At 35.5% G+C, this 19,150-nt stretch overlaps 1 protein-coding gene across 1 annotated transcript in view; it reads right to left on the reverse strand.

Moving 5' to 3' along the window:
* WDR70 (WD repeat domain 70) overlaps nt 1–19,150 on the reverse strand; it is a 304,294-nt gene that overhangs the window by 169,546 nt on the left and 115,598 nt on the right. The window contains exon 9 of the mRNA XM_082835820.1: nt 17,953–18,029. Coding sequence (XP_082691946.1) covers nt 17,953–18,029 — 77 coding nt within the window. The remainder of the gene's footprint in view (nt 1–17,952; nt 18,030–19,150) is intronic.

The following is a 19,150-nucleotide window of genomic DNA, read 5'->3' on the forward strand; positions in this document are numbered from 1 at the left end:
AGTAAGTGATGCCACACCAAAGTTCAATATGTCTTGCTTGAAGATAAGGTAAGAATACACATAATTATAAGTATCAAAGAAAGATAAATTATTAATATTCTAGCTAAGGGTAGGGTGGTGGCAGGTATAAGGAAAAAAAAAGAAGCAACAAAACTAGGCTTACTAGCCTAAGAATGAGATCACTGTGGAGCCACCTACTTTTCTCTATAGAGCAATTTAAACTTATCTCTATGAATAACACAGATGGCTGGTAGACAAGGAAGAACAGGGAAATAAACTTCCACCAAGAAGGGGATATTTAAGAATCAAAGGAAAATATTAAATATGCTGAGTTCAAAACAAAAAATTTAGGGCCAACAGATATTAACATGGCAACTACATGCAATACTGCAGCTTTAAAAAGTAAACAGGAAGCTGTCAGAAAATCTAGATGGGTTACATCATAGTAAGTACTCCTAAATAAAGGTCTAATATCTATTTTAAATTTGACATTCCAAAGGGCTTTCTTTGCATCTAAAAATGACTGAAATTCTTATAGAATATTACTATTAATGGAACTCGAATAGCCAGTGCATTTGACATACTTAGAGTGAAACAGAGTGGTCATGCTAGTTCTTATACGAATTGTATTAAGAATATTATTAATATTAAGAAATAAATATGATTATAAATTAATATACATAATATATTTCAAAATAAATTCCAAAAGGAATCTAAATTAAATGTTCACACAACGGAAATGTAAATAATTCATTTTTTATTATATAGTCAACTCTTGTGGGGTAGATTATTTAATGTATGCATTACTCATGGGAAGTATGTTTAATAAAATACTTAGAATTATCATAAACCAAAATAAAATTCTTATTAGAAGATGCTTAACATTGAAACTATATAACTACCAAAGACTCACCACTGACACTATTACAAATTCGAAACATTCCTCTTACCACTAAGACTATAGCACCTCCCAGCCTTTGTCAAAGTGAATCTCCAGAACAAAGCAATGATTTCGTATCCCTACACAAAAAGTAGGTAAGAGAAGAAAAAAAGGAAGAAGGGATCTTGTAGTTGCCCAACGTGTCTTGTTGCAAGAGAATTAAATGAGTTAATACATACAAAGTGTTTAGAAGAGTGCATCTGGCACATAGCAAGCATTCAATAACATTGGCTATTATTCCCATACAAAAATAGTGTTTTACAGAAGTCCTAGTCTCTGTAAACTATCTAAGAAGAATAAATAACCCATATTTGGTAAACTCATTGTGATCTTCAGGGTCAGTGCCTTGCCAATGCTCTTCAAGGCCCATCAGCATTAATTATAAAAGCTACTTGGGTGGTCATTAACATGAGTGATTTTGTTAAGCTTTTTAAAAATGAACTTTATAAATGTCAAGCACTAGTTCTGCTGTTTTGAAACAATAACTAACTTCTTTTCATGCTGGCTGATCATATATTTTGAGTCAATTTAAGTTAACTGATCTTTTCTTTTGGAAGTATTCAAAATCTCAATGATTTCATTTCTAATACATAATTCAAAAAGAAAATAAAAATATTAAATCCTGTGTAATCCCTCAACAATATACACTTCCTAATATAACACTAATTTGGACATAAAGATATTGGCAGTTGGCTCCCATCCTCTACAACATGCTCACCCCAGGGATCTATGAAAAAAGATTAACTCATATCACTACATTATATGTACTAATTATTCCGCGAACTGGGTTGGGCTTTTCCTGCTAAGTCATGAATTTTTCCAATAAATTTTTTTCCAATAAATTTTTCCATTTATTGCCTGCAATTCTACCGGCTGCCATTAGGTGGTACCTGCTAATGGAAGCTAAGAAGAAAAGAGGTAAAGCACACAATTCTATAAACAAAAGAATATTCTATCAATGATCATCATAATAAAATGTCGCTAACTATTCACTATAAGGTTGGTTATATAAAAAATATAATTTGAAATAATACAAATAATTCTATAACACATATTTAACCTTTGGTTATTTTTGTCCAGTAAGTTTTTATAAAAATCTGTAATTGATAACCTAGAAGACAACAGCCTAGAGTTTCTTCTGTTCACTGCTTCTGCTTATTCTTCCTTTCTGTGACTATTTTAAGACTTCTGGGCTTCAGAGTTTGGTATGAAATCTTACTGGTGCCTGGAATTATTTTCCTTTAGCTACTTTCCTAGAAGACTTCAACTCAAATATTCAACCCTCAACTCAAAGTTATTTCCTTTGTGAAGCTTTCCCTGATCACCAAACATCTTACTCCAAATCTGCCACAGAGCTTGAGGCAGATGGGCCTAGGTATAGTACTTATTTAGTCCTCTATAACATAGTAGGCCAGGGCATAAACACAGATTTTATGAGCCAGCAATGCTGGACTATGACCAAGATTAAATCAGCCGATAAAGACAGCCAGTTCTTCACAGGCCAAGATCTGGTACAGTCATGCTCACTGTTTTCCACAATAACTCTTAAACAGGTACATTACTTAGTAGCTGTCTTTGGTGGTGTTAGCCAAATAAAAACAATCCCAGTGTATAAACAAAGGGAGAATTGTACTAAGACAGTGGCAAAGTTAGCATTCTTGTAGCATATGAAAAGTTTGCAATAAATTAATTAATCATATGAATCAACTGTCTGCTGTGGAAAGCTGCTGTTAAGTCAGTATGTCCATAATCCCTCTGAGAGAGATAGAAACCTTTCAATAACAACAATAACAGCAGATAACTTACGGAGTGCTACCATGAGATGAACACTATCCTAAGCACTTTAGGTATATAAATTCATTTAACGTTCACACAACCCCATTTTACAGAAGACAGAGCAGAGGCACGGAGACACGAAATAACTTGCCAAGAGTCACTGTAAATGGCAGGGTCTGGATTCAAACCTGCATACTCTGGCTTCAGGGTCCAAGCTGAGAACTACATTTTACTGCCTTGTAACTAAATGGAATATGGAATATTTTCAAAACCTGGAGAAAAGACACAAGGGTGAAGTTGTGATCATGTCCTATACTGAAATGGGGAGTGACTTTCCCATAGCAGGAAATACCTTATGCTAAGACCCCCACATTCACACACCCACTCACCCTCCAACACCTACAACTGAAACAGAACAGTACTAACCGTGACACAGTGTAACAATTTCTACTTGATTTTATTTTGTAAAAAATGCTGGTCATGACCCGAAAGGGGTCTCACAATGGGGTCTGGAACACACTGCACTACCCCAGGATCAGCTTTACCATGCAACCATCTATTCTGAAGGAAGATATAGTACACAGGATACAGATGATTGTGGGCTTAAGATAACTAAAACTAGCGAGGGAATGTGGTATCATGGACCCAGGCACGAGGTCCAATCCCTACTCCACCTCTAAATAGATGTGTGACCTAGTGAGTCGCTTCCTTCTTCGTGCCAGTGCTGTGAGGATTAAGTGAGACAGAGAATATAAAGCTCCTGGCCCATAACGCATATGAAGAAACACCAACTCTTGGGGTCTACTCTGTTGGTTTGAAGTAGTTTTCATAAAAGCAGAGGTTGGGGTTATTTTGAAATAGGAAATGATCCAGTGATTGATACTACAACTTACTGAAGACTCAAGCACCATCCTCTCTGGAAAAAACTTTCTCTTTCCCAGGTGAGTCTGAACTAAGGCCCAGGCTGAAAAGTAACTAGAGGAAAACTATGTTCTTCCATTATGGGATCCATGTTTCCTAGCAAACAGGGCTTCATGTACCTCTGAAGAAACAATCCAGAATGAGCCACTCCCATGTCCTTGCTGCAAATCATAGTGTTATGGGTACCCAATGATCCTGGGAGCCTGGGAAGCACCCTGGAGAGTGAGGACCATGTTGTATTCATCTCTGTGCATTCAGCTCAAAGCATGGTGCCTAATGTAGCTCCTGACTCACAACAATGGATATAAAATAAATATTTGCTGAGCTTAACTGAAGAAAATTTCTTAGCTCTGGCCTGTGGAGAAAAGATCCTCCAAATGCAAATCTGGTTCATTTCTGTATGACTCCCTTTTTGCCTCTTCTTCGTGCATTCCCACAGTGGACAGTCATGTTGGTAACTATTTTTACACTACCCACTGCTTTCACTACTCTTTCCTAATCAAAGCCTATTTAGTATTGGCTTATACTTTTCTGTAGTTTAGTTTTAGAATTGTTCTTCACATAGATAACTGGTGCTTATTGAAAGGGCAGAATTAAATTAATGCAGCCTAAGACTTTTATTTTACAGATGAAGACGTTGGTCCAGGAAGGGCAAGTATGTTGCCCAAGCTCTCACAGGTAGTAGATGACAGATGGTGAATTAATTTATGGCCCAAGCTTTGCATTACAGTAACAGCAAACTTGGCCTTGTATATTTTAAACACATTTGGTCGAAGAAAATAAAAAGCCCAGAATGGAAGTAAACTTGTATCGAGCACCAACTATGTGCCAAAAACTATGCTTTCCATATATTACCACATTTAACACTTGCAGCAAGGCTACGAAATTGCACAAATATATATTTTGTAAATTCTCTGGGTGACGTGAAAAAACACTGAGCTTTGAAGATACACATAGCTTTCTCTGCCAATGCTAATATACTAAGATAGACGGTACTAACTGGAGAAGTTCAATATGAACTACCAAAAATGCTGAGTTACATATTTTTAAAAAATATAGTAAATACAGAACTTTTAACTGCATTCCACAAGTAGAATTAAACTAAGTGTTATGACAAAGAAATCCTTTAAAAGCTGGTATGGATGGCAATTTAATAAAATTGCATTAACAGACATTAAAATGTCCACACACCCCAAGGAGCTTTTCTTTATATGTGTCCTACCTATAGATGTTTACCACAACAGCACAAAGTTTTAAAATATCTATTGACTCAATTAAGACTATCAACAAACTCAGGGAGTTCCCTGGTGGCCTAATGGTTAGGATTCCGGGCTTTCACTGCCTTGGCCCGGGTTCAATCCCTGGTCACTGAACTGAGATCCCGCAAGCCGCGCAGCCAAAAAAAAAAGAGAGAGAGAGAGAGAATATTAACAAACTCATATATTAGCATGTATTTATGAAAAATATATATAAACAAAAGTGTCGCATGAAAATATAACAATTAGTTTCCAAAGGAAACAAACAAAAATAGTAAGACCGTGTAGTAGCACTATTCTACATTTTTGCAAATCACTTTGAAGTGTGACTTTAGTAGAGGACAGTACTTAGTACTTCTGTATTCAATCTGTTACAATATGCTGTTCTTGTTAAACCACATGAAGGGAAATCCATCACACAGGTATGCAGTGGGGAAAAGGAGTATTTTAATAGCCTTTTCAGATAGTTGTGGATATTCTTCAATACTGCACCAAAATTCAACCAGTGGGTAGTTTCTTAAAAGTTAGCTGCAATGTGGAATCTGAAACTAAGTCAATACACTTTACACACTCTTACATTAAAATCTATAGGTCTATCTTAAACTTTGCAGAGATCCTTTCTGTAACATCGTGCACTGGTCACTTAAAAAATATTGGTCACTGGGCTATGAAAATCTTCAAAATGTTGATATATTTCATTAAACAATCATAAAAAAAACCCCAAAAAACATACTCATTAATATAACTGATTTCATCAAAACAAAACAAAACCCCTTTAAGTACTAAGAAGCTGTCAAGCTCAAAGAAATATTTTAAAATTTCCAACGTTCTATATTTTACCTGAAAACTCAAATTTCATCACTGGACACAAATCTGTCAGTTGTTTTCATTAAAATAATAGTGACTTTGTTCATCTTTTTAAATAAAATGTGTGCCAAATGTCCAGTCTGAATAACCATACTTTGTCTGTTGACAGTTCTTACAAGTAAAAATGGTGTTCCATGAAAAAGAAAGTTGGCTCACAACTCAATCATGCAAGTGCTTTTCCTTCAAACAATCATGTTTTGGTATGCAGCAGAAGTGCTTTATATGCCATTCCCATTTTGGCATAGAGAACAGTAAAGACATGTACTCAAGTGTTAAGATTTCATAAAACTAATGATTTTTACTGCTTCATCAAGGACATCCTTATGTAAAACTGGCATTTTTTTAAAAAAATTATGAATGTGTGGCAGTAAATACAATGATTACTCATGCAGTTTGGTACCACTGCCTTGATTAAGGCCAAGATACCAGGGGTTTTACCCACCACTGCTTTGGTGTCATCAGTGCAAATGTCAACCCAGTGAAAAAAGCCAAATTATGCCTTACCATTTTTATGAAAATAGTTCTGACCTAGTAGAGCAGCAAAAAGATCTCAGAGACCTCCAAAGGTCCCTGGATCACACTATGAAACTGCTGTTCCAAACCACTGTCTCATTCATCATTATATCTCCTATACTATATCTTTATATTAGAGAATTTGCTACATATATTTTGTTGTCCAATAGCCAATCCACAGTGCATAGTAAATACATTCTAACTGATGATGCTAGTTTCCTAAATCTAAGAAAAATTATGTGAAAAGGGCTCTGGAAGATTGTCTCAACTGTGGGTTGAAGTGGTTGCTCTACCATTGGCTAACTACCTACGTGACCTTGTCTAAGTCACTTCTCTCAACATCAGTTTTCCTATCAGGTAAGATCTGGACCAGCTCAGTGATTCTCACCTGAGGCGTGGGTAGCATATGGATGGAGATTAGATTCACTACAAATGATGAGCAGTGTTACTGATGGGAGTATGTTTTATGTATGAAAACCCTAAAAGCAAAGAAAAGAATCACTGACCTAACAGAATGAAAGCCACTCATTATAAAATTCTTAGAATATGGTTACAAGTGCCCTGACCTTCACCCATCCAATTTATTCCATAGAGATGTTAGGGTAATTCATTTTAATGTAAATCTGACTGTCACTCCCCTGCTTAAAATCCTTTAACCTCTTGTAGTTGTCCTTGGAATAAAATCCAAATGTGTTCAACATGGTCTGTAAGGCCCTGCATGATTTGGCCCCCACCTACTTAAGCAAATTCATCTCATGCTGCTCTCCATCTTGCTCGCTGTGCTTTAGTGATGCTGGATTTCTCTCAGTTCCTATAATAGGCATTTTAATATGATGTTTCCTCTGTCTGGGATGGCATCCCCCTCTTTTCAATGACCATTCATCTTTCACATCTCAGTTTAAACATCACAACCTCATAAAAGCTTTTTCTCCAGTATGCTTTAGGTCTTCCTCATATATTGTTCCTTCACAACATTTTACATGCATAATTATTTACTTAACTATTCATAAGTATTTTCAAATGTCTGTCTCCTCACTGTATTTTAAATTCTACAAGAGCAGGAACTGCTTTATTTACCCACAAAGTCTAGGTGAGCCTGAGCACACAGTGGGTTGTCAATAAATATTTGCTGGTTGATAGACAAAATGATTTTACAAGAGCACAATGGAATTAAGAATGATGAAAGTTGTGTTTGCAAAGGATGTATTTTTCTGTGAAAAAATAAATTATGTAATGCGTTGTGAACAAGAGTCATAATCTTCAGCCTATTTGGGGCATATAAGTAAAACCGCCTAGGAAAGATAAAGAATGCTAACTACAACATAGTTATGTGATATAAACCAGAAGCTGCTCTACCTCTTCAGTTATTCTATGCAGAGATAAAACTATGTAACCAAATTTTTGTTGGAAAAAATGTCATCAGTGAGCCTTATTTCCTCCATGAAAACACAGACTGTTATTGCAAGAATGTAATAACCACATGAAATGTTGTTAAACAAGTCTGTGCTAGCTCTATTTATAGATAAGTTAGTACAAGTTTCCAACAATATCATTTGTTTTATTCAAATTAATAGAACACAGTCCATTAAGGAAATATGTATCAAAGGGAAGCTTGTAATTAACAATTTATGAGATATTTCTACTTTATATTCTACTTGATTTTATTACTATTATAATAACAGAAAAGTGTTACCAAGAGAAGAATAAACTATTTTCACTTGGAGCCTTTTTAAAAAGCAGTAACAAATTTAACATTTTCATCAAGACAAATTTTAGAAGTACCATCACAAGAAAGGATAGTTTATAAGACAGAAATAGTTTTACAAGTCATATAAACTTAGATTTAAAAAGAAGCAACAGGAAAATTCAACTCATTATTCACACCTCGTAGCAAAGTGCCTGATAACATGCCATCCTAACTTCATCAACTCTGTCAATATGAGACTAAAAAGATGAGGTGACAATTTTTTCAAAGTTGGGAATGGATTCAACAGGCTTATACAACACAAGAGAAAACAAGGGATTCAGAAACAGTACACATCTACATTTGCCATGTAGTCACAGAAGCTTAGGGAAAAAAATGGAAAGGATAATATAAAAAGGAAAAATCACTTGTAGCCAAAACTTTCAGAAAGTCAGAGAGTCAAACAAAGAAACATTTTAATTTGAATTATGAGTTTCAAGAAGAGCAAAAATGCAAGCTACGGAAACATCTTTTATTCCCATTCCTGCAACTAAATTCAATTCATCAGTTTTCACAGGAACAATATTCTTCATAAACAGCTACTCCATAAATGGCCAAGAGGGCCACCACATACCGTAAGAATACTGGTACATTAGTCATACATACAGGTCCATTCAGTCACGCATGGAGTGGACCAGTTGTACTGACGCTACCTTGCCTGGCCTAGAAATCCCCAGAAGAAATTCAAACCACCTTCTATCAAATACTCAGTTAACCTAGGGTTGCCAGTAAACAAGTATACTCTTCAACCTTTAGAAACATCCATATTCCCTTTAAAAATAAACATATAAGTGAATAAATAAACAAATATTTAAAAAATTGAACTGATGTAATAGAGATGTACTGGTGAAACTAACAATGTTTTTCTTATGGATTTCAAGATAAAGAAAATACTAAAAAGCATCCCTCACCATTTATAATCCCCACACAGAAATCACTGTTCAGCACTGATGTTCCCTTAACCAAAACAAGCTACTGATTAACAACTGTGAAAAGTGTGCAAATAAAGTAAAACATAAACGTGGACTTGATCAAACTTTCTGCCAACATTTTTGAAGGTATGAACATCTTACCCTTCTTACGTATGGCAATACAGTGCACATGAGCAACATTTTGTATAAAAAGTACATAAAACTTAAATCAAGGATAATGTGACATTAAATTTTTATATAATTCCTAGAGACATAAGGTGAAGTTTTATACTGTAAACATATGACAAAAAATATTATCTAAGTAAGTTGAAAGTGCTAGGACAACTATAAATCAAACAAAGGCTATTCAAGCATAACAGGAGCTTAAAAATTAAAATGTATATAACGTTAAAATGCTTAATTATAAATAACTCTTGACTGTTGAGTAAGTTTAACTCCCCCAGTAATATTTTATTAGTTTATTTTGAGTTACAAAATAAAAATGACATTATATCTGAGCTTTAAAAAGAAGAATATAAAAGGTTTTTTAGTTCTGCATCTCTTTCATTAGTAACACTAAAAAACTGTGCTATAGTTTTTTGAAAAATTACATTATCGGGTTTTTTAGTGAGCCAAACCATGTCACCAGTTAACAGAGTAATATATAATTCATCTGTAAAATTATGTGTGAAACTTCTCCTCTGCGTCTAGTGCTGACTTCTTCAGACCAGCATCCAATTACTTTCAATCACCACAAGATCAAAATATACTTAATAAATATCTAGACTGTTTTTGGTGAGTTGTTTTCAAGTCACTTCAAAATAACTGATTAACTAATGCCCTATTTTATGCTCTTACCAATTCCTAAGAGAAAACTAGTTCTAGAGCTCCAAATACTGCATGGTTCTCAATAACTGTTAATTTCATTTTCCAATTAAGATAGTTTCCAGGATTTTGTGTTTCATTGTATTATGTTTCATGATAGGAATTGAGAACACTGACATCTTCCGTTTAAAATACAATTGATTACAAACAACAAAAATCCAACCACAGTCTGTGTAACAAATTAATCCACATAAAATGGTGAATGGTGATATTTAGAGCCCAACCACAATCATAAACCCTAATTTTAAGTTCTAAACCTAACCTTTCAAAGAATTTGTCCTGGTAGCTAGCTCTGCAGTGAGCTATTATTATTATTTTAAAATCTTACACACTTTTTACCTACTGTGTGTTTTCTCAATATAAATAGAAATAAAATAGAGCTGAGTAAAAGGAAACTATTTTGAAAGGAATGAATTTATATGAACCAAATGAATTTATGATAAAATTAAAAGATCTACATTTTTTCCATTCAAGCCTACAGAAAAAGCTTGTCAACAGAAGCTAAATCAAACTAACACCAAAATGTGCACATCTCAATTACAGCAGTAATTTCAGAATAGATTCTCATTACTCTCAGAACTCATGAAGAAAAAGAGCTTTAAAAAGTGTCTGAGTAAATTATGTCTTTTATTATAAGCATATTTCACCACAATCAGAAAGTACGAATAGGAACATTTTTGGCATTTAGGTTCCACTGACAGCTAAACCCTAAATCCCATTAATCGTTCAAAGAAGTTATTGTTTCATGTAAAATTTCTATAACAAATGCTTTAAAATACATAGACATATTTTTAATTACCCACACAGTGAAAATAAAATAAAAGCTATTAATTTTACAAATGCTGGTATAATTAGAATAATTAGAATTAGATAAAAGGATCAAAGAAATAAGTTAGATAAAAGCAATGTCAGATAGTGTAAAAACAAGATCTAAACAGTATATTTTCTTTTTTAATTGAGGTATAACTGACATATAACATTATATTAGTTTCAACTGTACAACACAATGATTCAATATCTGTACCTACTGCAAAATGATCACCACAATAACTTTAGTTAAAATCTGAAAAGAGACACTTTCTGTTTCTATAATGGGATCACCCAAAAAGAACCATTACTTATGTGGCAGCATGGACAGTATAAAACTCTGCCCAGAATCAGAAAGTAAGCAAGAAAAAGTCTCCTAGCTGCCAGAGATGGCAAAAATTAATGTTATTTAAAAAGTAAAACTTGGGACTTCCCTGGTGGCGCAGTGGTTAAGAATCTGCCTGCCAATGAAGGGGACACGGATTCGAGCACTGGTCCAGGAAGATCCCACATGCTGCGGAACAACAAAGCCCATGTGCCACAACTACTGAAGCCTGTGCGCCTAGAGCCCGTGCTCCGCCACAAGAGAAGCCACGACAATGAGAAGCCTGCATACTGCAACAAAGAGTAGCCCCTGCTCACCGCAACTAGAGAAAGCCCGCGCGCAGCAACGAAGAGCCAACACAGCCAAAAATAAATAAATTTATATATTTTAAAAAAAGAAAACAGCATTTTCCAGCCATAGTGATACAACTCCCTCTCTCTCCTACAGCCAACAACATCATTTATACTCTGTGCCTAGTGCTCCCAGGAATATACTTTGGGAAATGAAGGTTGCCACCAGTAAATGCTTTTCATGGTGGGATTCAGTAAATTATAAATCTTTTTTTATTTTGCTGCAGCTTATAAAGATGCACAATACCAATTAAAATTCTTGGCGAATTCTGGCATGGCATAATAGAAAGAGCATGCACTTTCCAGACCAAGAGGAACTTGGGTGCTCCACCACTCATCATGACCTTGAGCAGCCAATTTACCACTGAGTTTTACAGGCTTTTGCTGGAAGGCTGCTAGGCATATTTGACTTGACTTTAATAATCAATAACATATGTAAATATAATTATAAAATTCTCCAAGGAATGATGATTTACATAAATGGATCTCAGAAAATTAAACTTTTCTATAGCCCAAAGGGTTTTTTTTCTATTTAAATATTTTTGGGAGAAACTTAAAAAATATATTAGCTTCCTTTTATTTCTAGGTGCTTTGAATATAATTGAACATTTTCATAATTTATACATTACTACACCATGGTATAACATGCCTCAGAAAGTCTTCACATGTGTAGGCCAATTTTACAGCTTTTTCAGTTCTTTTTTTTTTTTTTTTACTAAATTTACTTATTTATTTTTGGCTGTGTGGGGTCTTCATTTGTTGCGTGTGGGCTTTTGCTAGTTGTGGTGAGCGGGGGCTACTCTTCCTTGTGGTGCGCGGGTTGCTCATTGCGGTGGCTTCTCTTGTTGCAGAGCACAGGCTCTAGGCAAGCAGGCTTTAGTAGTTGTGGCTTGTGGGCTCTAGAGCTCAGGCTCAGTAGTTGTGGTCCACAGGCTTAGCTGCTCCACAGCATGTGGGATCTTCGTGGGCCAAACCCGTGTCTCTTGCATTGGCAGGCAGATTCTTAACCATTACGCCACCAGGGAAGCCCAGAAAATGCTGTTTTCTTTCGTTAATATATTTCTCAGGATCTCTAGTCCTTGGCACTATAACTCTCCAAGGGAAAGACAAAGGAACCCTTTCTCCATGGACATCCTACAGGTCCTAGCATTACTAGGAACAAGCTTAGGAAATCCTGCTACAATCCCTAATCACTAGGTTCTCACAGTTTAATCAGCACTGATATGCAGAAAATTAAAATACACTGAAAAAATGTCCAAGAAAAAACTTAAGTGGAGCACAACAAACTATAATCCCCACTACCCTTTTTATGCATCTTATATTCAACTTTTAGATTGGGGGTGGAATGGATGACTTCCACATAAGCTAATATTAAGAAGATCCTCCCAAGTTTTTATTTGGAAAAGGTTCAAAGCTACAAAAAAGTTAAAACAATAGGACAATAAACACCCATATACCTTTTCCAATAAACACCATATACACTAACATTCATTTTGTCACATCTATATTCTCAGTCTCTCTCTTTCCATACATATATTCATACACACACGCACAAAAATATACACAAATGCACTTTTTATTTTTGTTATACCATTTAAAAGTAAGTTGCATATCTGAGGATACTTCACACCTAAATTCACTAGCTGGTATCTTCTAAGAACAAACACATTCTTCTATATAACCATGATTCCACATAACATGAAGCAATAATATCATCTGTGTCAGTTAACAACTGGTGCATAACAAAACATTTTTAAAATTTAACGGCTTAAAACAGCAGGAATACAAAGCTATACTGAGGAAAAAGAACAAACCTGGAGGCATAACCCTCCCAGACTTCAGACAATACTATAAAGCTACATCATGATATTGGCACAAAAACAGACATACAGATCAATGGAACAGATTAGAGAGCCCAGAAATAACTCTACACACCTACGGTCAACTAATCTTCGACAAAGAAGGCAAGAATATACAATGAAGAAAACACAGTCTCTTGAGCAAGTGGTATTGAGAAAGCTGGACAGCCTCATGTAAATCAATAAAGTTAGAACATTCCCTTACACCATACACAAAAATAAACTCAAAATGGCTTAAAGACTTAAACATAAGCAAGACATGATAAAACTCCTAGAATAGAACACAGACAGGCAAAGCATTCTCTGACACAAACGGTACCAATGTTCCCCAGGATAGATCATATCTTGGGTCACAAATCAAGCCTGGGTACATTTAAGGAAACTAAAATGGTATCAAGTAACTTTTCCGACCACAATGCTATGAGACTAGATACCAATTAAAGGAAAAAAACTGTAAAAAATACACACACGGAGATTAAACAATATGCTACTAAATAACCAAGAGATCACAGAAGAAATCAAAGAGGAAATCAAAAGATACCTAGAAACAAATAACAACGAAAACACGATGACCCAAAACCTATGGGATGCAGTTCTAAGAGGGAAAGTTATAGCAATACAATCCTATCTCAAGAAACAAGAAACATCTCAAATAAACAACCTAACCTTACACCTAAAGCAATTAGAGAGAGAAGAACAACAATAAAAAAAAAAAACCAATAGTCAGCAGAAGGAAAGAAATCATAAAGATCAGACCAGAAATAAATGAAAAAGAAATGAAGGAAACAATAGCAAAGATCAGTAAAACTGAAACTTGGTACTTTGAGAAGATAAACAAAATTGAAAAACCATTAGCCAGACACATCAAGAAAAAAAGGGAGAAGACTCAAATCAACAGAATTAGAAATAAAAAAAGGAGAAGTAACAACTGACACTGCAGAAATACAAAGGATCCTGAGAAATTACTACAAGCAACTATATGCCAATAAAATGCACAACCTGGAAGAAGTGGACAAATTCTTAGAAAAGCACAACCTTCTGAGACTGAACCACGAAGAAATAGAAAATATAAACTGACCAATCACAAGCACTGAAATTAAAACTGTGATTAAAAATCTTCCAACAAACAAAAGCCCAGGACCAAATGGCTTCCCAGGCAAATTCTATCAAACACTTACAGAAGAGCTAACACCTAGCCTTCTCAAACTCTTCCAAACTATAGCAGAGGGAGGAACACTCCCAAACTCATTCAACGAGGCCACCATCACCCTGATACCCAAACCAGACAAAGATGTCACAAAAAAAGAAAACTACAGGCCAATATCACTGATGAACACAGATGCAAAAATCCTCAACAAAATACCAGCAAACAGAATCCAACAGCACATTAAAAGGATCATACACCATGATCAAGTGGGGTTTATCCTAGGAAGGCAAGGATTCTTCAATATAGGCAAATCAATCAATGTGATATACCATATTAACAAATTGAAGGATAAAAGCCATACAGTAATCTCACAGATGCAGAAAAAGCATTCGACAAAATGCAACACCCATTTATGATAAAAATTCTCCAGAAAGTAGGCATAGAGGGAACTTACTTCAACATAATAAAGTCCATATATGACAAACCCACAGCCAACATTGTTCTCCATGGTGAAAAACAGAAACTGTTTCCACTAGGATCAGGAACAAGACAAGTTTGCCCACTCTCACCACTATTATTCAACATAGTTTTGGAAGTTTTAGCCACAGCAATCAGAGAAGAAAAAGAAATAAAAGGAAACCAAATCGGAAGAGAAGAAGTAAAACTGTCGCTGTTTGCAGATGACATGATACTATACATAGAGAATCCTAAAGATGCTACCAGAAAACCACTAGAGCTAATCAATGAATCTGGTAAAGTAGCAGGATAAAAAATTAATGCACAGAAATCTGTAGCATTCCTATACACTAATGATGAAAAATCTGAAAGTGAAATTAAGAAAACACTCCCATTTACCACCGCAACAAAAAGAATAAAATGCCTAGGAATAAACCTAACTAAGGAGACAAAAGACCTGTATGAAGAAAACTATAAGACACTGATGAAAGAAATTAAAAATGATACAAAGATGGAGAGATATACCATGTTCTTGGATTGGAAGAATCAAAACTGTGAAAATGACTCTACTACCCAAAGCAGTGTACAGATTCAATGCAATCCCTATCAAACAACCAATGGCATTTTTAACAGAACCAGAAGAAAAAATTTCACAATTTGTATGGAACCACAAAAGATCCCGAATAGTCAAAGCAATCTTGAGAAAGAAAAACAGAGCTGCAGGAATCAGGCTCCCTGACTTCAGAGTTTACTACAAAGCTACAGTAACCAGGACAGTATGGTACTGACACAAAAACAGAAATATAGATCAATGCAACAGGATAGAAAGCCCAGAGGTAAACCCACACACATATGATCACCTTATCTTTGATAAAGGAGGCAAGAGAATACAATGGAGAAAAGACAGCCTCTTCAATAAGTGGTGCTGGGCAAACTGGACAGCTACATGTAAAAAAATGAAATTAGAATGCTTCCTAACACCACACACAAAAATGAACTTCAAAATGGATTAAACACCTAAATGTAAGGCCAGACACTATAAAACTCTTAGAGGAAAACATAGGCAGAACACTCTATGACATAAATCACAGCAAAATCCTTTTGACCCACCTCCTAGAGAAATGGAAATAAAAACAAAAATAAACAAATGCGACCTAATGAAACTTAAAAGCTTTTGCACAGCAAATGAAACCATAAACAAGACAAAAAGACAACCCTCAGAATGGGAGAAAGTATTTGCAAATGAAGCAACTGACAAAGGATTAATCTCCGAAATATACAAGCAACTCATGCAGCTGAATATCAAAAAAACAACCCAATCCAAAAATGGGCAGAAGACCTAAATAGACATTTCGCCAAAGAATACATACAGGTTTCCAACAAACACATGAAAGGATGCTCAACATCACTAATCATTAGAGAAATGCAAGTCAAAACCACAATGAGGTATCACCTCACACCAGTCAGAATGGCCATCCTCAAAAAAATCTACAAACAATAAATGCTGGAGAGGGCGTGGAGAAAAGGGAACCCTCTTGCACTGTTGGTGGGAATGTAAATGGATACAGCCACTATGGAGAACAGTATGGAGGTTCCTTAAAAAACCAAAAATAGAACTACCATATGACCCAGCAATCCCACTACTGGGCATATACCCTGAGAAAACCATAATTCAAAGAGTAATGTACCACAATGTTCACTGCAGCTCTATTTACAATAGCCAGGACATGGAAGCAACCTAAGTGTCCATCGACAGATGAATGGATAAAGAAGATGTGGCACATATATACAATGGAATATTACTCAGCCATAAAAGGAAACGAAATTGAGTTATTTGTAGTGAGGTGGATGGACTTACAGTCTGTCATAAAGAGTTAAGTAAGGAATAAAGAGGTAGACATAGAGAATGGACTTGATGACATGGAATGGGGGGGCGAAGCTGGGGTGAAGTGAGAGTAGCATCGACATATATACACTACCAAATGTGAAACAGCTGGCTGTTGAGAAGCAGCAGCGTAGCACAGGGAGATCTGTTCAGTGCTCTGCAATGACCTAGAGGGGTGGGATAGGGAGGATGCGAGGGAGGGTCAAGGGGGAAGGGATATGGGGACATGTGTATGCGTATGGCTGATCCGCTTTGTTGTGCAACAGAAACTAACACAGTATTGTGAAACAATTATACTCCAATAAAGATCTATTAAAAATAAATAAATAAAATGTGTTTCACCTAAGTAATACCATCTGTATATTTTCATTTATAAGATTTTTCATTGTAAGTTTCTCTGTAATATTACAAATAACTTATTCTTGTGAACTACTCTTAATACTAAAAATGAATCATACAATATAACAACTCAGGAAAAAGCTGCTCAAATATTCCCTGTAATACTCTTGAATCCTAAGCCAACAAATATAATGCAAAAGAATCTGAATAGGGACTTCCCTGGTGGGCAGTAGTTAAGAATCCACCTGCCAATGCAGGGTACACAGGTTCGAGCCCTGGTCCGGGAAGATCCTACATTCCACAGAGCAACGAAGCCTGTGCACTACAACTACTGAGCCTGCACTCTATAGAGCCCACGAGCCACAACTACTGAGCCTGCCCGCCACAACTACTGAAGCCCATGCGCCTAGAGCCCGTGCTCCGCAACAAGAGAAGCCACCGCATTGAGAAGTCCTCACACTGCAATGAAGAGTAGCCCCTGCTCGCCGCAACTAGCGAAAACCTGCATGCAACAACAAAGACCCAACACAGCCAAATTAATTAATTAATGTTTTGAAAAAAGAATCTGAATAAACATTAAATCAATTTTTTCAGTTGTTACTTCCAAAAAACCATTTAAAAAACAAATTCATATAAGCTATTAGATTCAGATGGAAATCGGCCTTTACTATAAAAAGTAACAAAGTTTAAAGTCATTTGAGTCCACTTAACAGCATCAATCTGATCCATTATGCTCCCTAATAAACGCCACTTGAATTTCTTCCAACTCTCATTTCTATAGGTTCCATATTTATTTAAGCAAACCTTATACAGCCAGCTAAATTCAAGGTAAAGTTGAGAATAAGACTATATAAACATCAGGATTACTAGTATTCTATCTCTTATTTTACTGGCAAGATGGCTACAATATAAAGGTTAAAGAAAATACTGAAATATATGAATGTATTAGATGAATTATCAACAATACTCACGCATCATTTGAGCAAGTCATAAATTCTCCCTTTATTTTGGGATGCCATGAGCCAGTATGAAGCATTGCTGTATGACCCTTAAAAAAAAAAAAAAAGGAAAAAATTCTTTTTAAAATGTAAAAATAAACAAACTGACCAAAAGCTGACATAGTACGCTTAAAAGTAAAACTTTTTAGTCCTCCCCAAGGCACACTATTTTAATTACAAACTGATATTATGTTATTTCAGTTTTATTTCATAATATGCTTTGTTTATTTCACTTTGTTTATTTTAATTTTAATTCACCATGTAACCCCTCCTGCCCAGGAATTAGTACAGTGCTTACATATAACAGGTGCTTGAAAAGAAAAAGTGGGGGAAATGACAACCTCTCTTCAGGAACGAAGTAAAAAGAAAAACCACAATAAGACAATGGGGGAAAAAAATCAGTGGAAAAGAATTAAGGAGAATAGAAAGTACTTACAACTAACCAAGGCAAAAGCAAGAGGATGGGGAAAAAAAAAATCCATTCTTTAAAATGTGTCAACAATCTTAATTCTACAATACATCTGTAAGAATAAATATGTGAGAAAATAGAAACATCTTTAAAATGATTCAGGAAGATTAGCCCTACTCAGGATGCAGCATAATACAAAAACACTGCAATTATTTTATTTATTTATTTTTATATTTATTGGAGTATAATTGCTTTACAATGTTGTGTTAGTTTCTGCTGTACAACAAAGTGACTCAGCTGTATGTATACATATATCCCCATATCCCCTCCCTCTTGAGCCTCCCTATCCCACCCCTCTAGGTGGTCACAAAGCACCCAGCTGATCTCTCTGTGCTATGCGGCTGCTTCCCACTAGCCATCTATTTTACATTTGGTAGTGTATATATGTCCATGCCACTCTCTCACTTCATCCCAGCTTCCCCTTCCCCCACCGTTTCCTCAAGTCTGTTCTCTACATCTGTATCTTTATTCCTGCGCTGCCAGTAGGTTCATCAGGACCAGTTTTTTTAGATTCCATATATGTGCATTAGCATACGGTATTTGTTTTTCTCTTTCTGACTTACTTCACTGTGTGACAGTCTCTAGGTCCATCCACCTCACTACAAATAACTCAATTTAGTTCCTTTTTATGGCTGAGTAATATTCCACTGTATACATGTGCCACCTCTTCTTTATTCATTCATCTGTCGATGGACATTTAGG

This window comes from Leucopleurus acutus (assembly GCF_964270905.1).
Source record: "Leucopleurus acutus genome assembly, chromosome: 3".
NCBI classification, from domain to species: domain Eukaryota; kingdom Metazoa; phylum Chordata; class Mammalia; order Artiodactyla; family Delphinidae; genus Leucopleurus; species Leucopleurus acutus.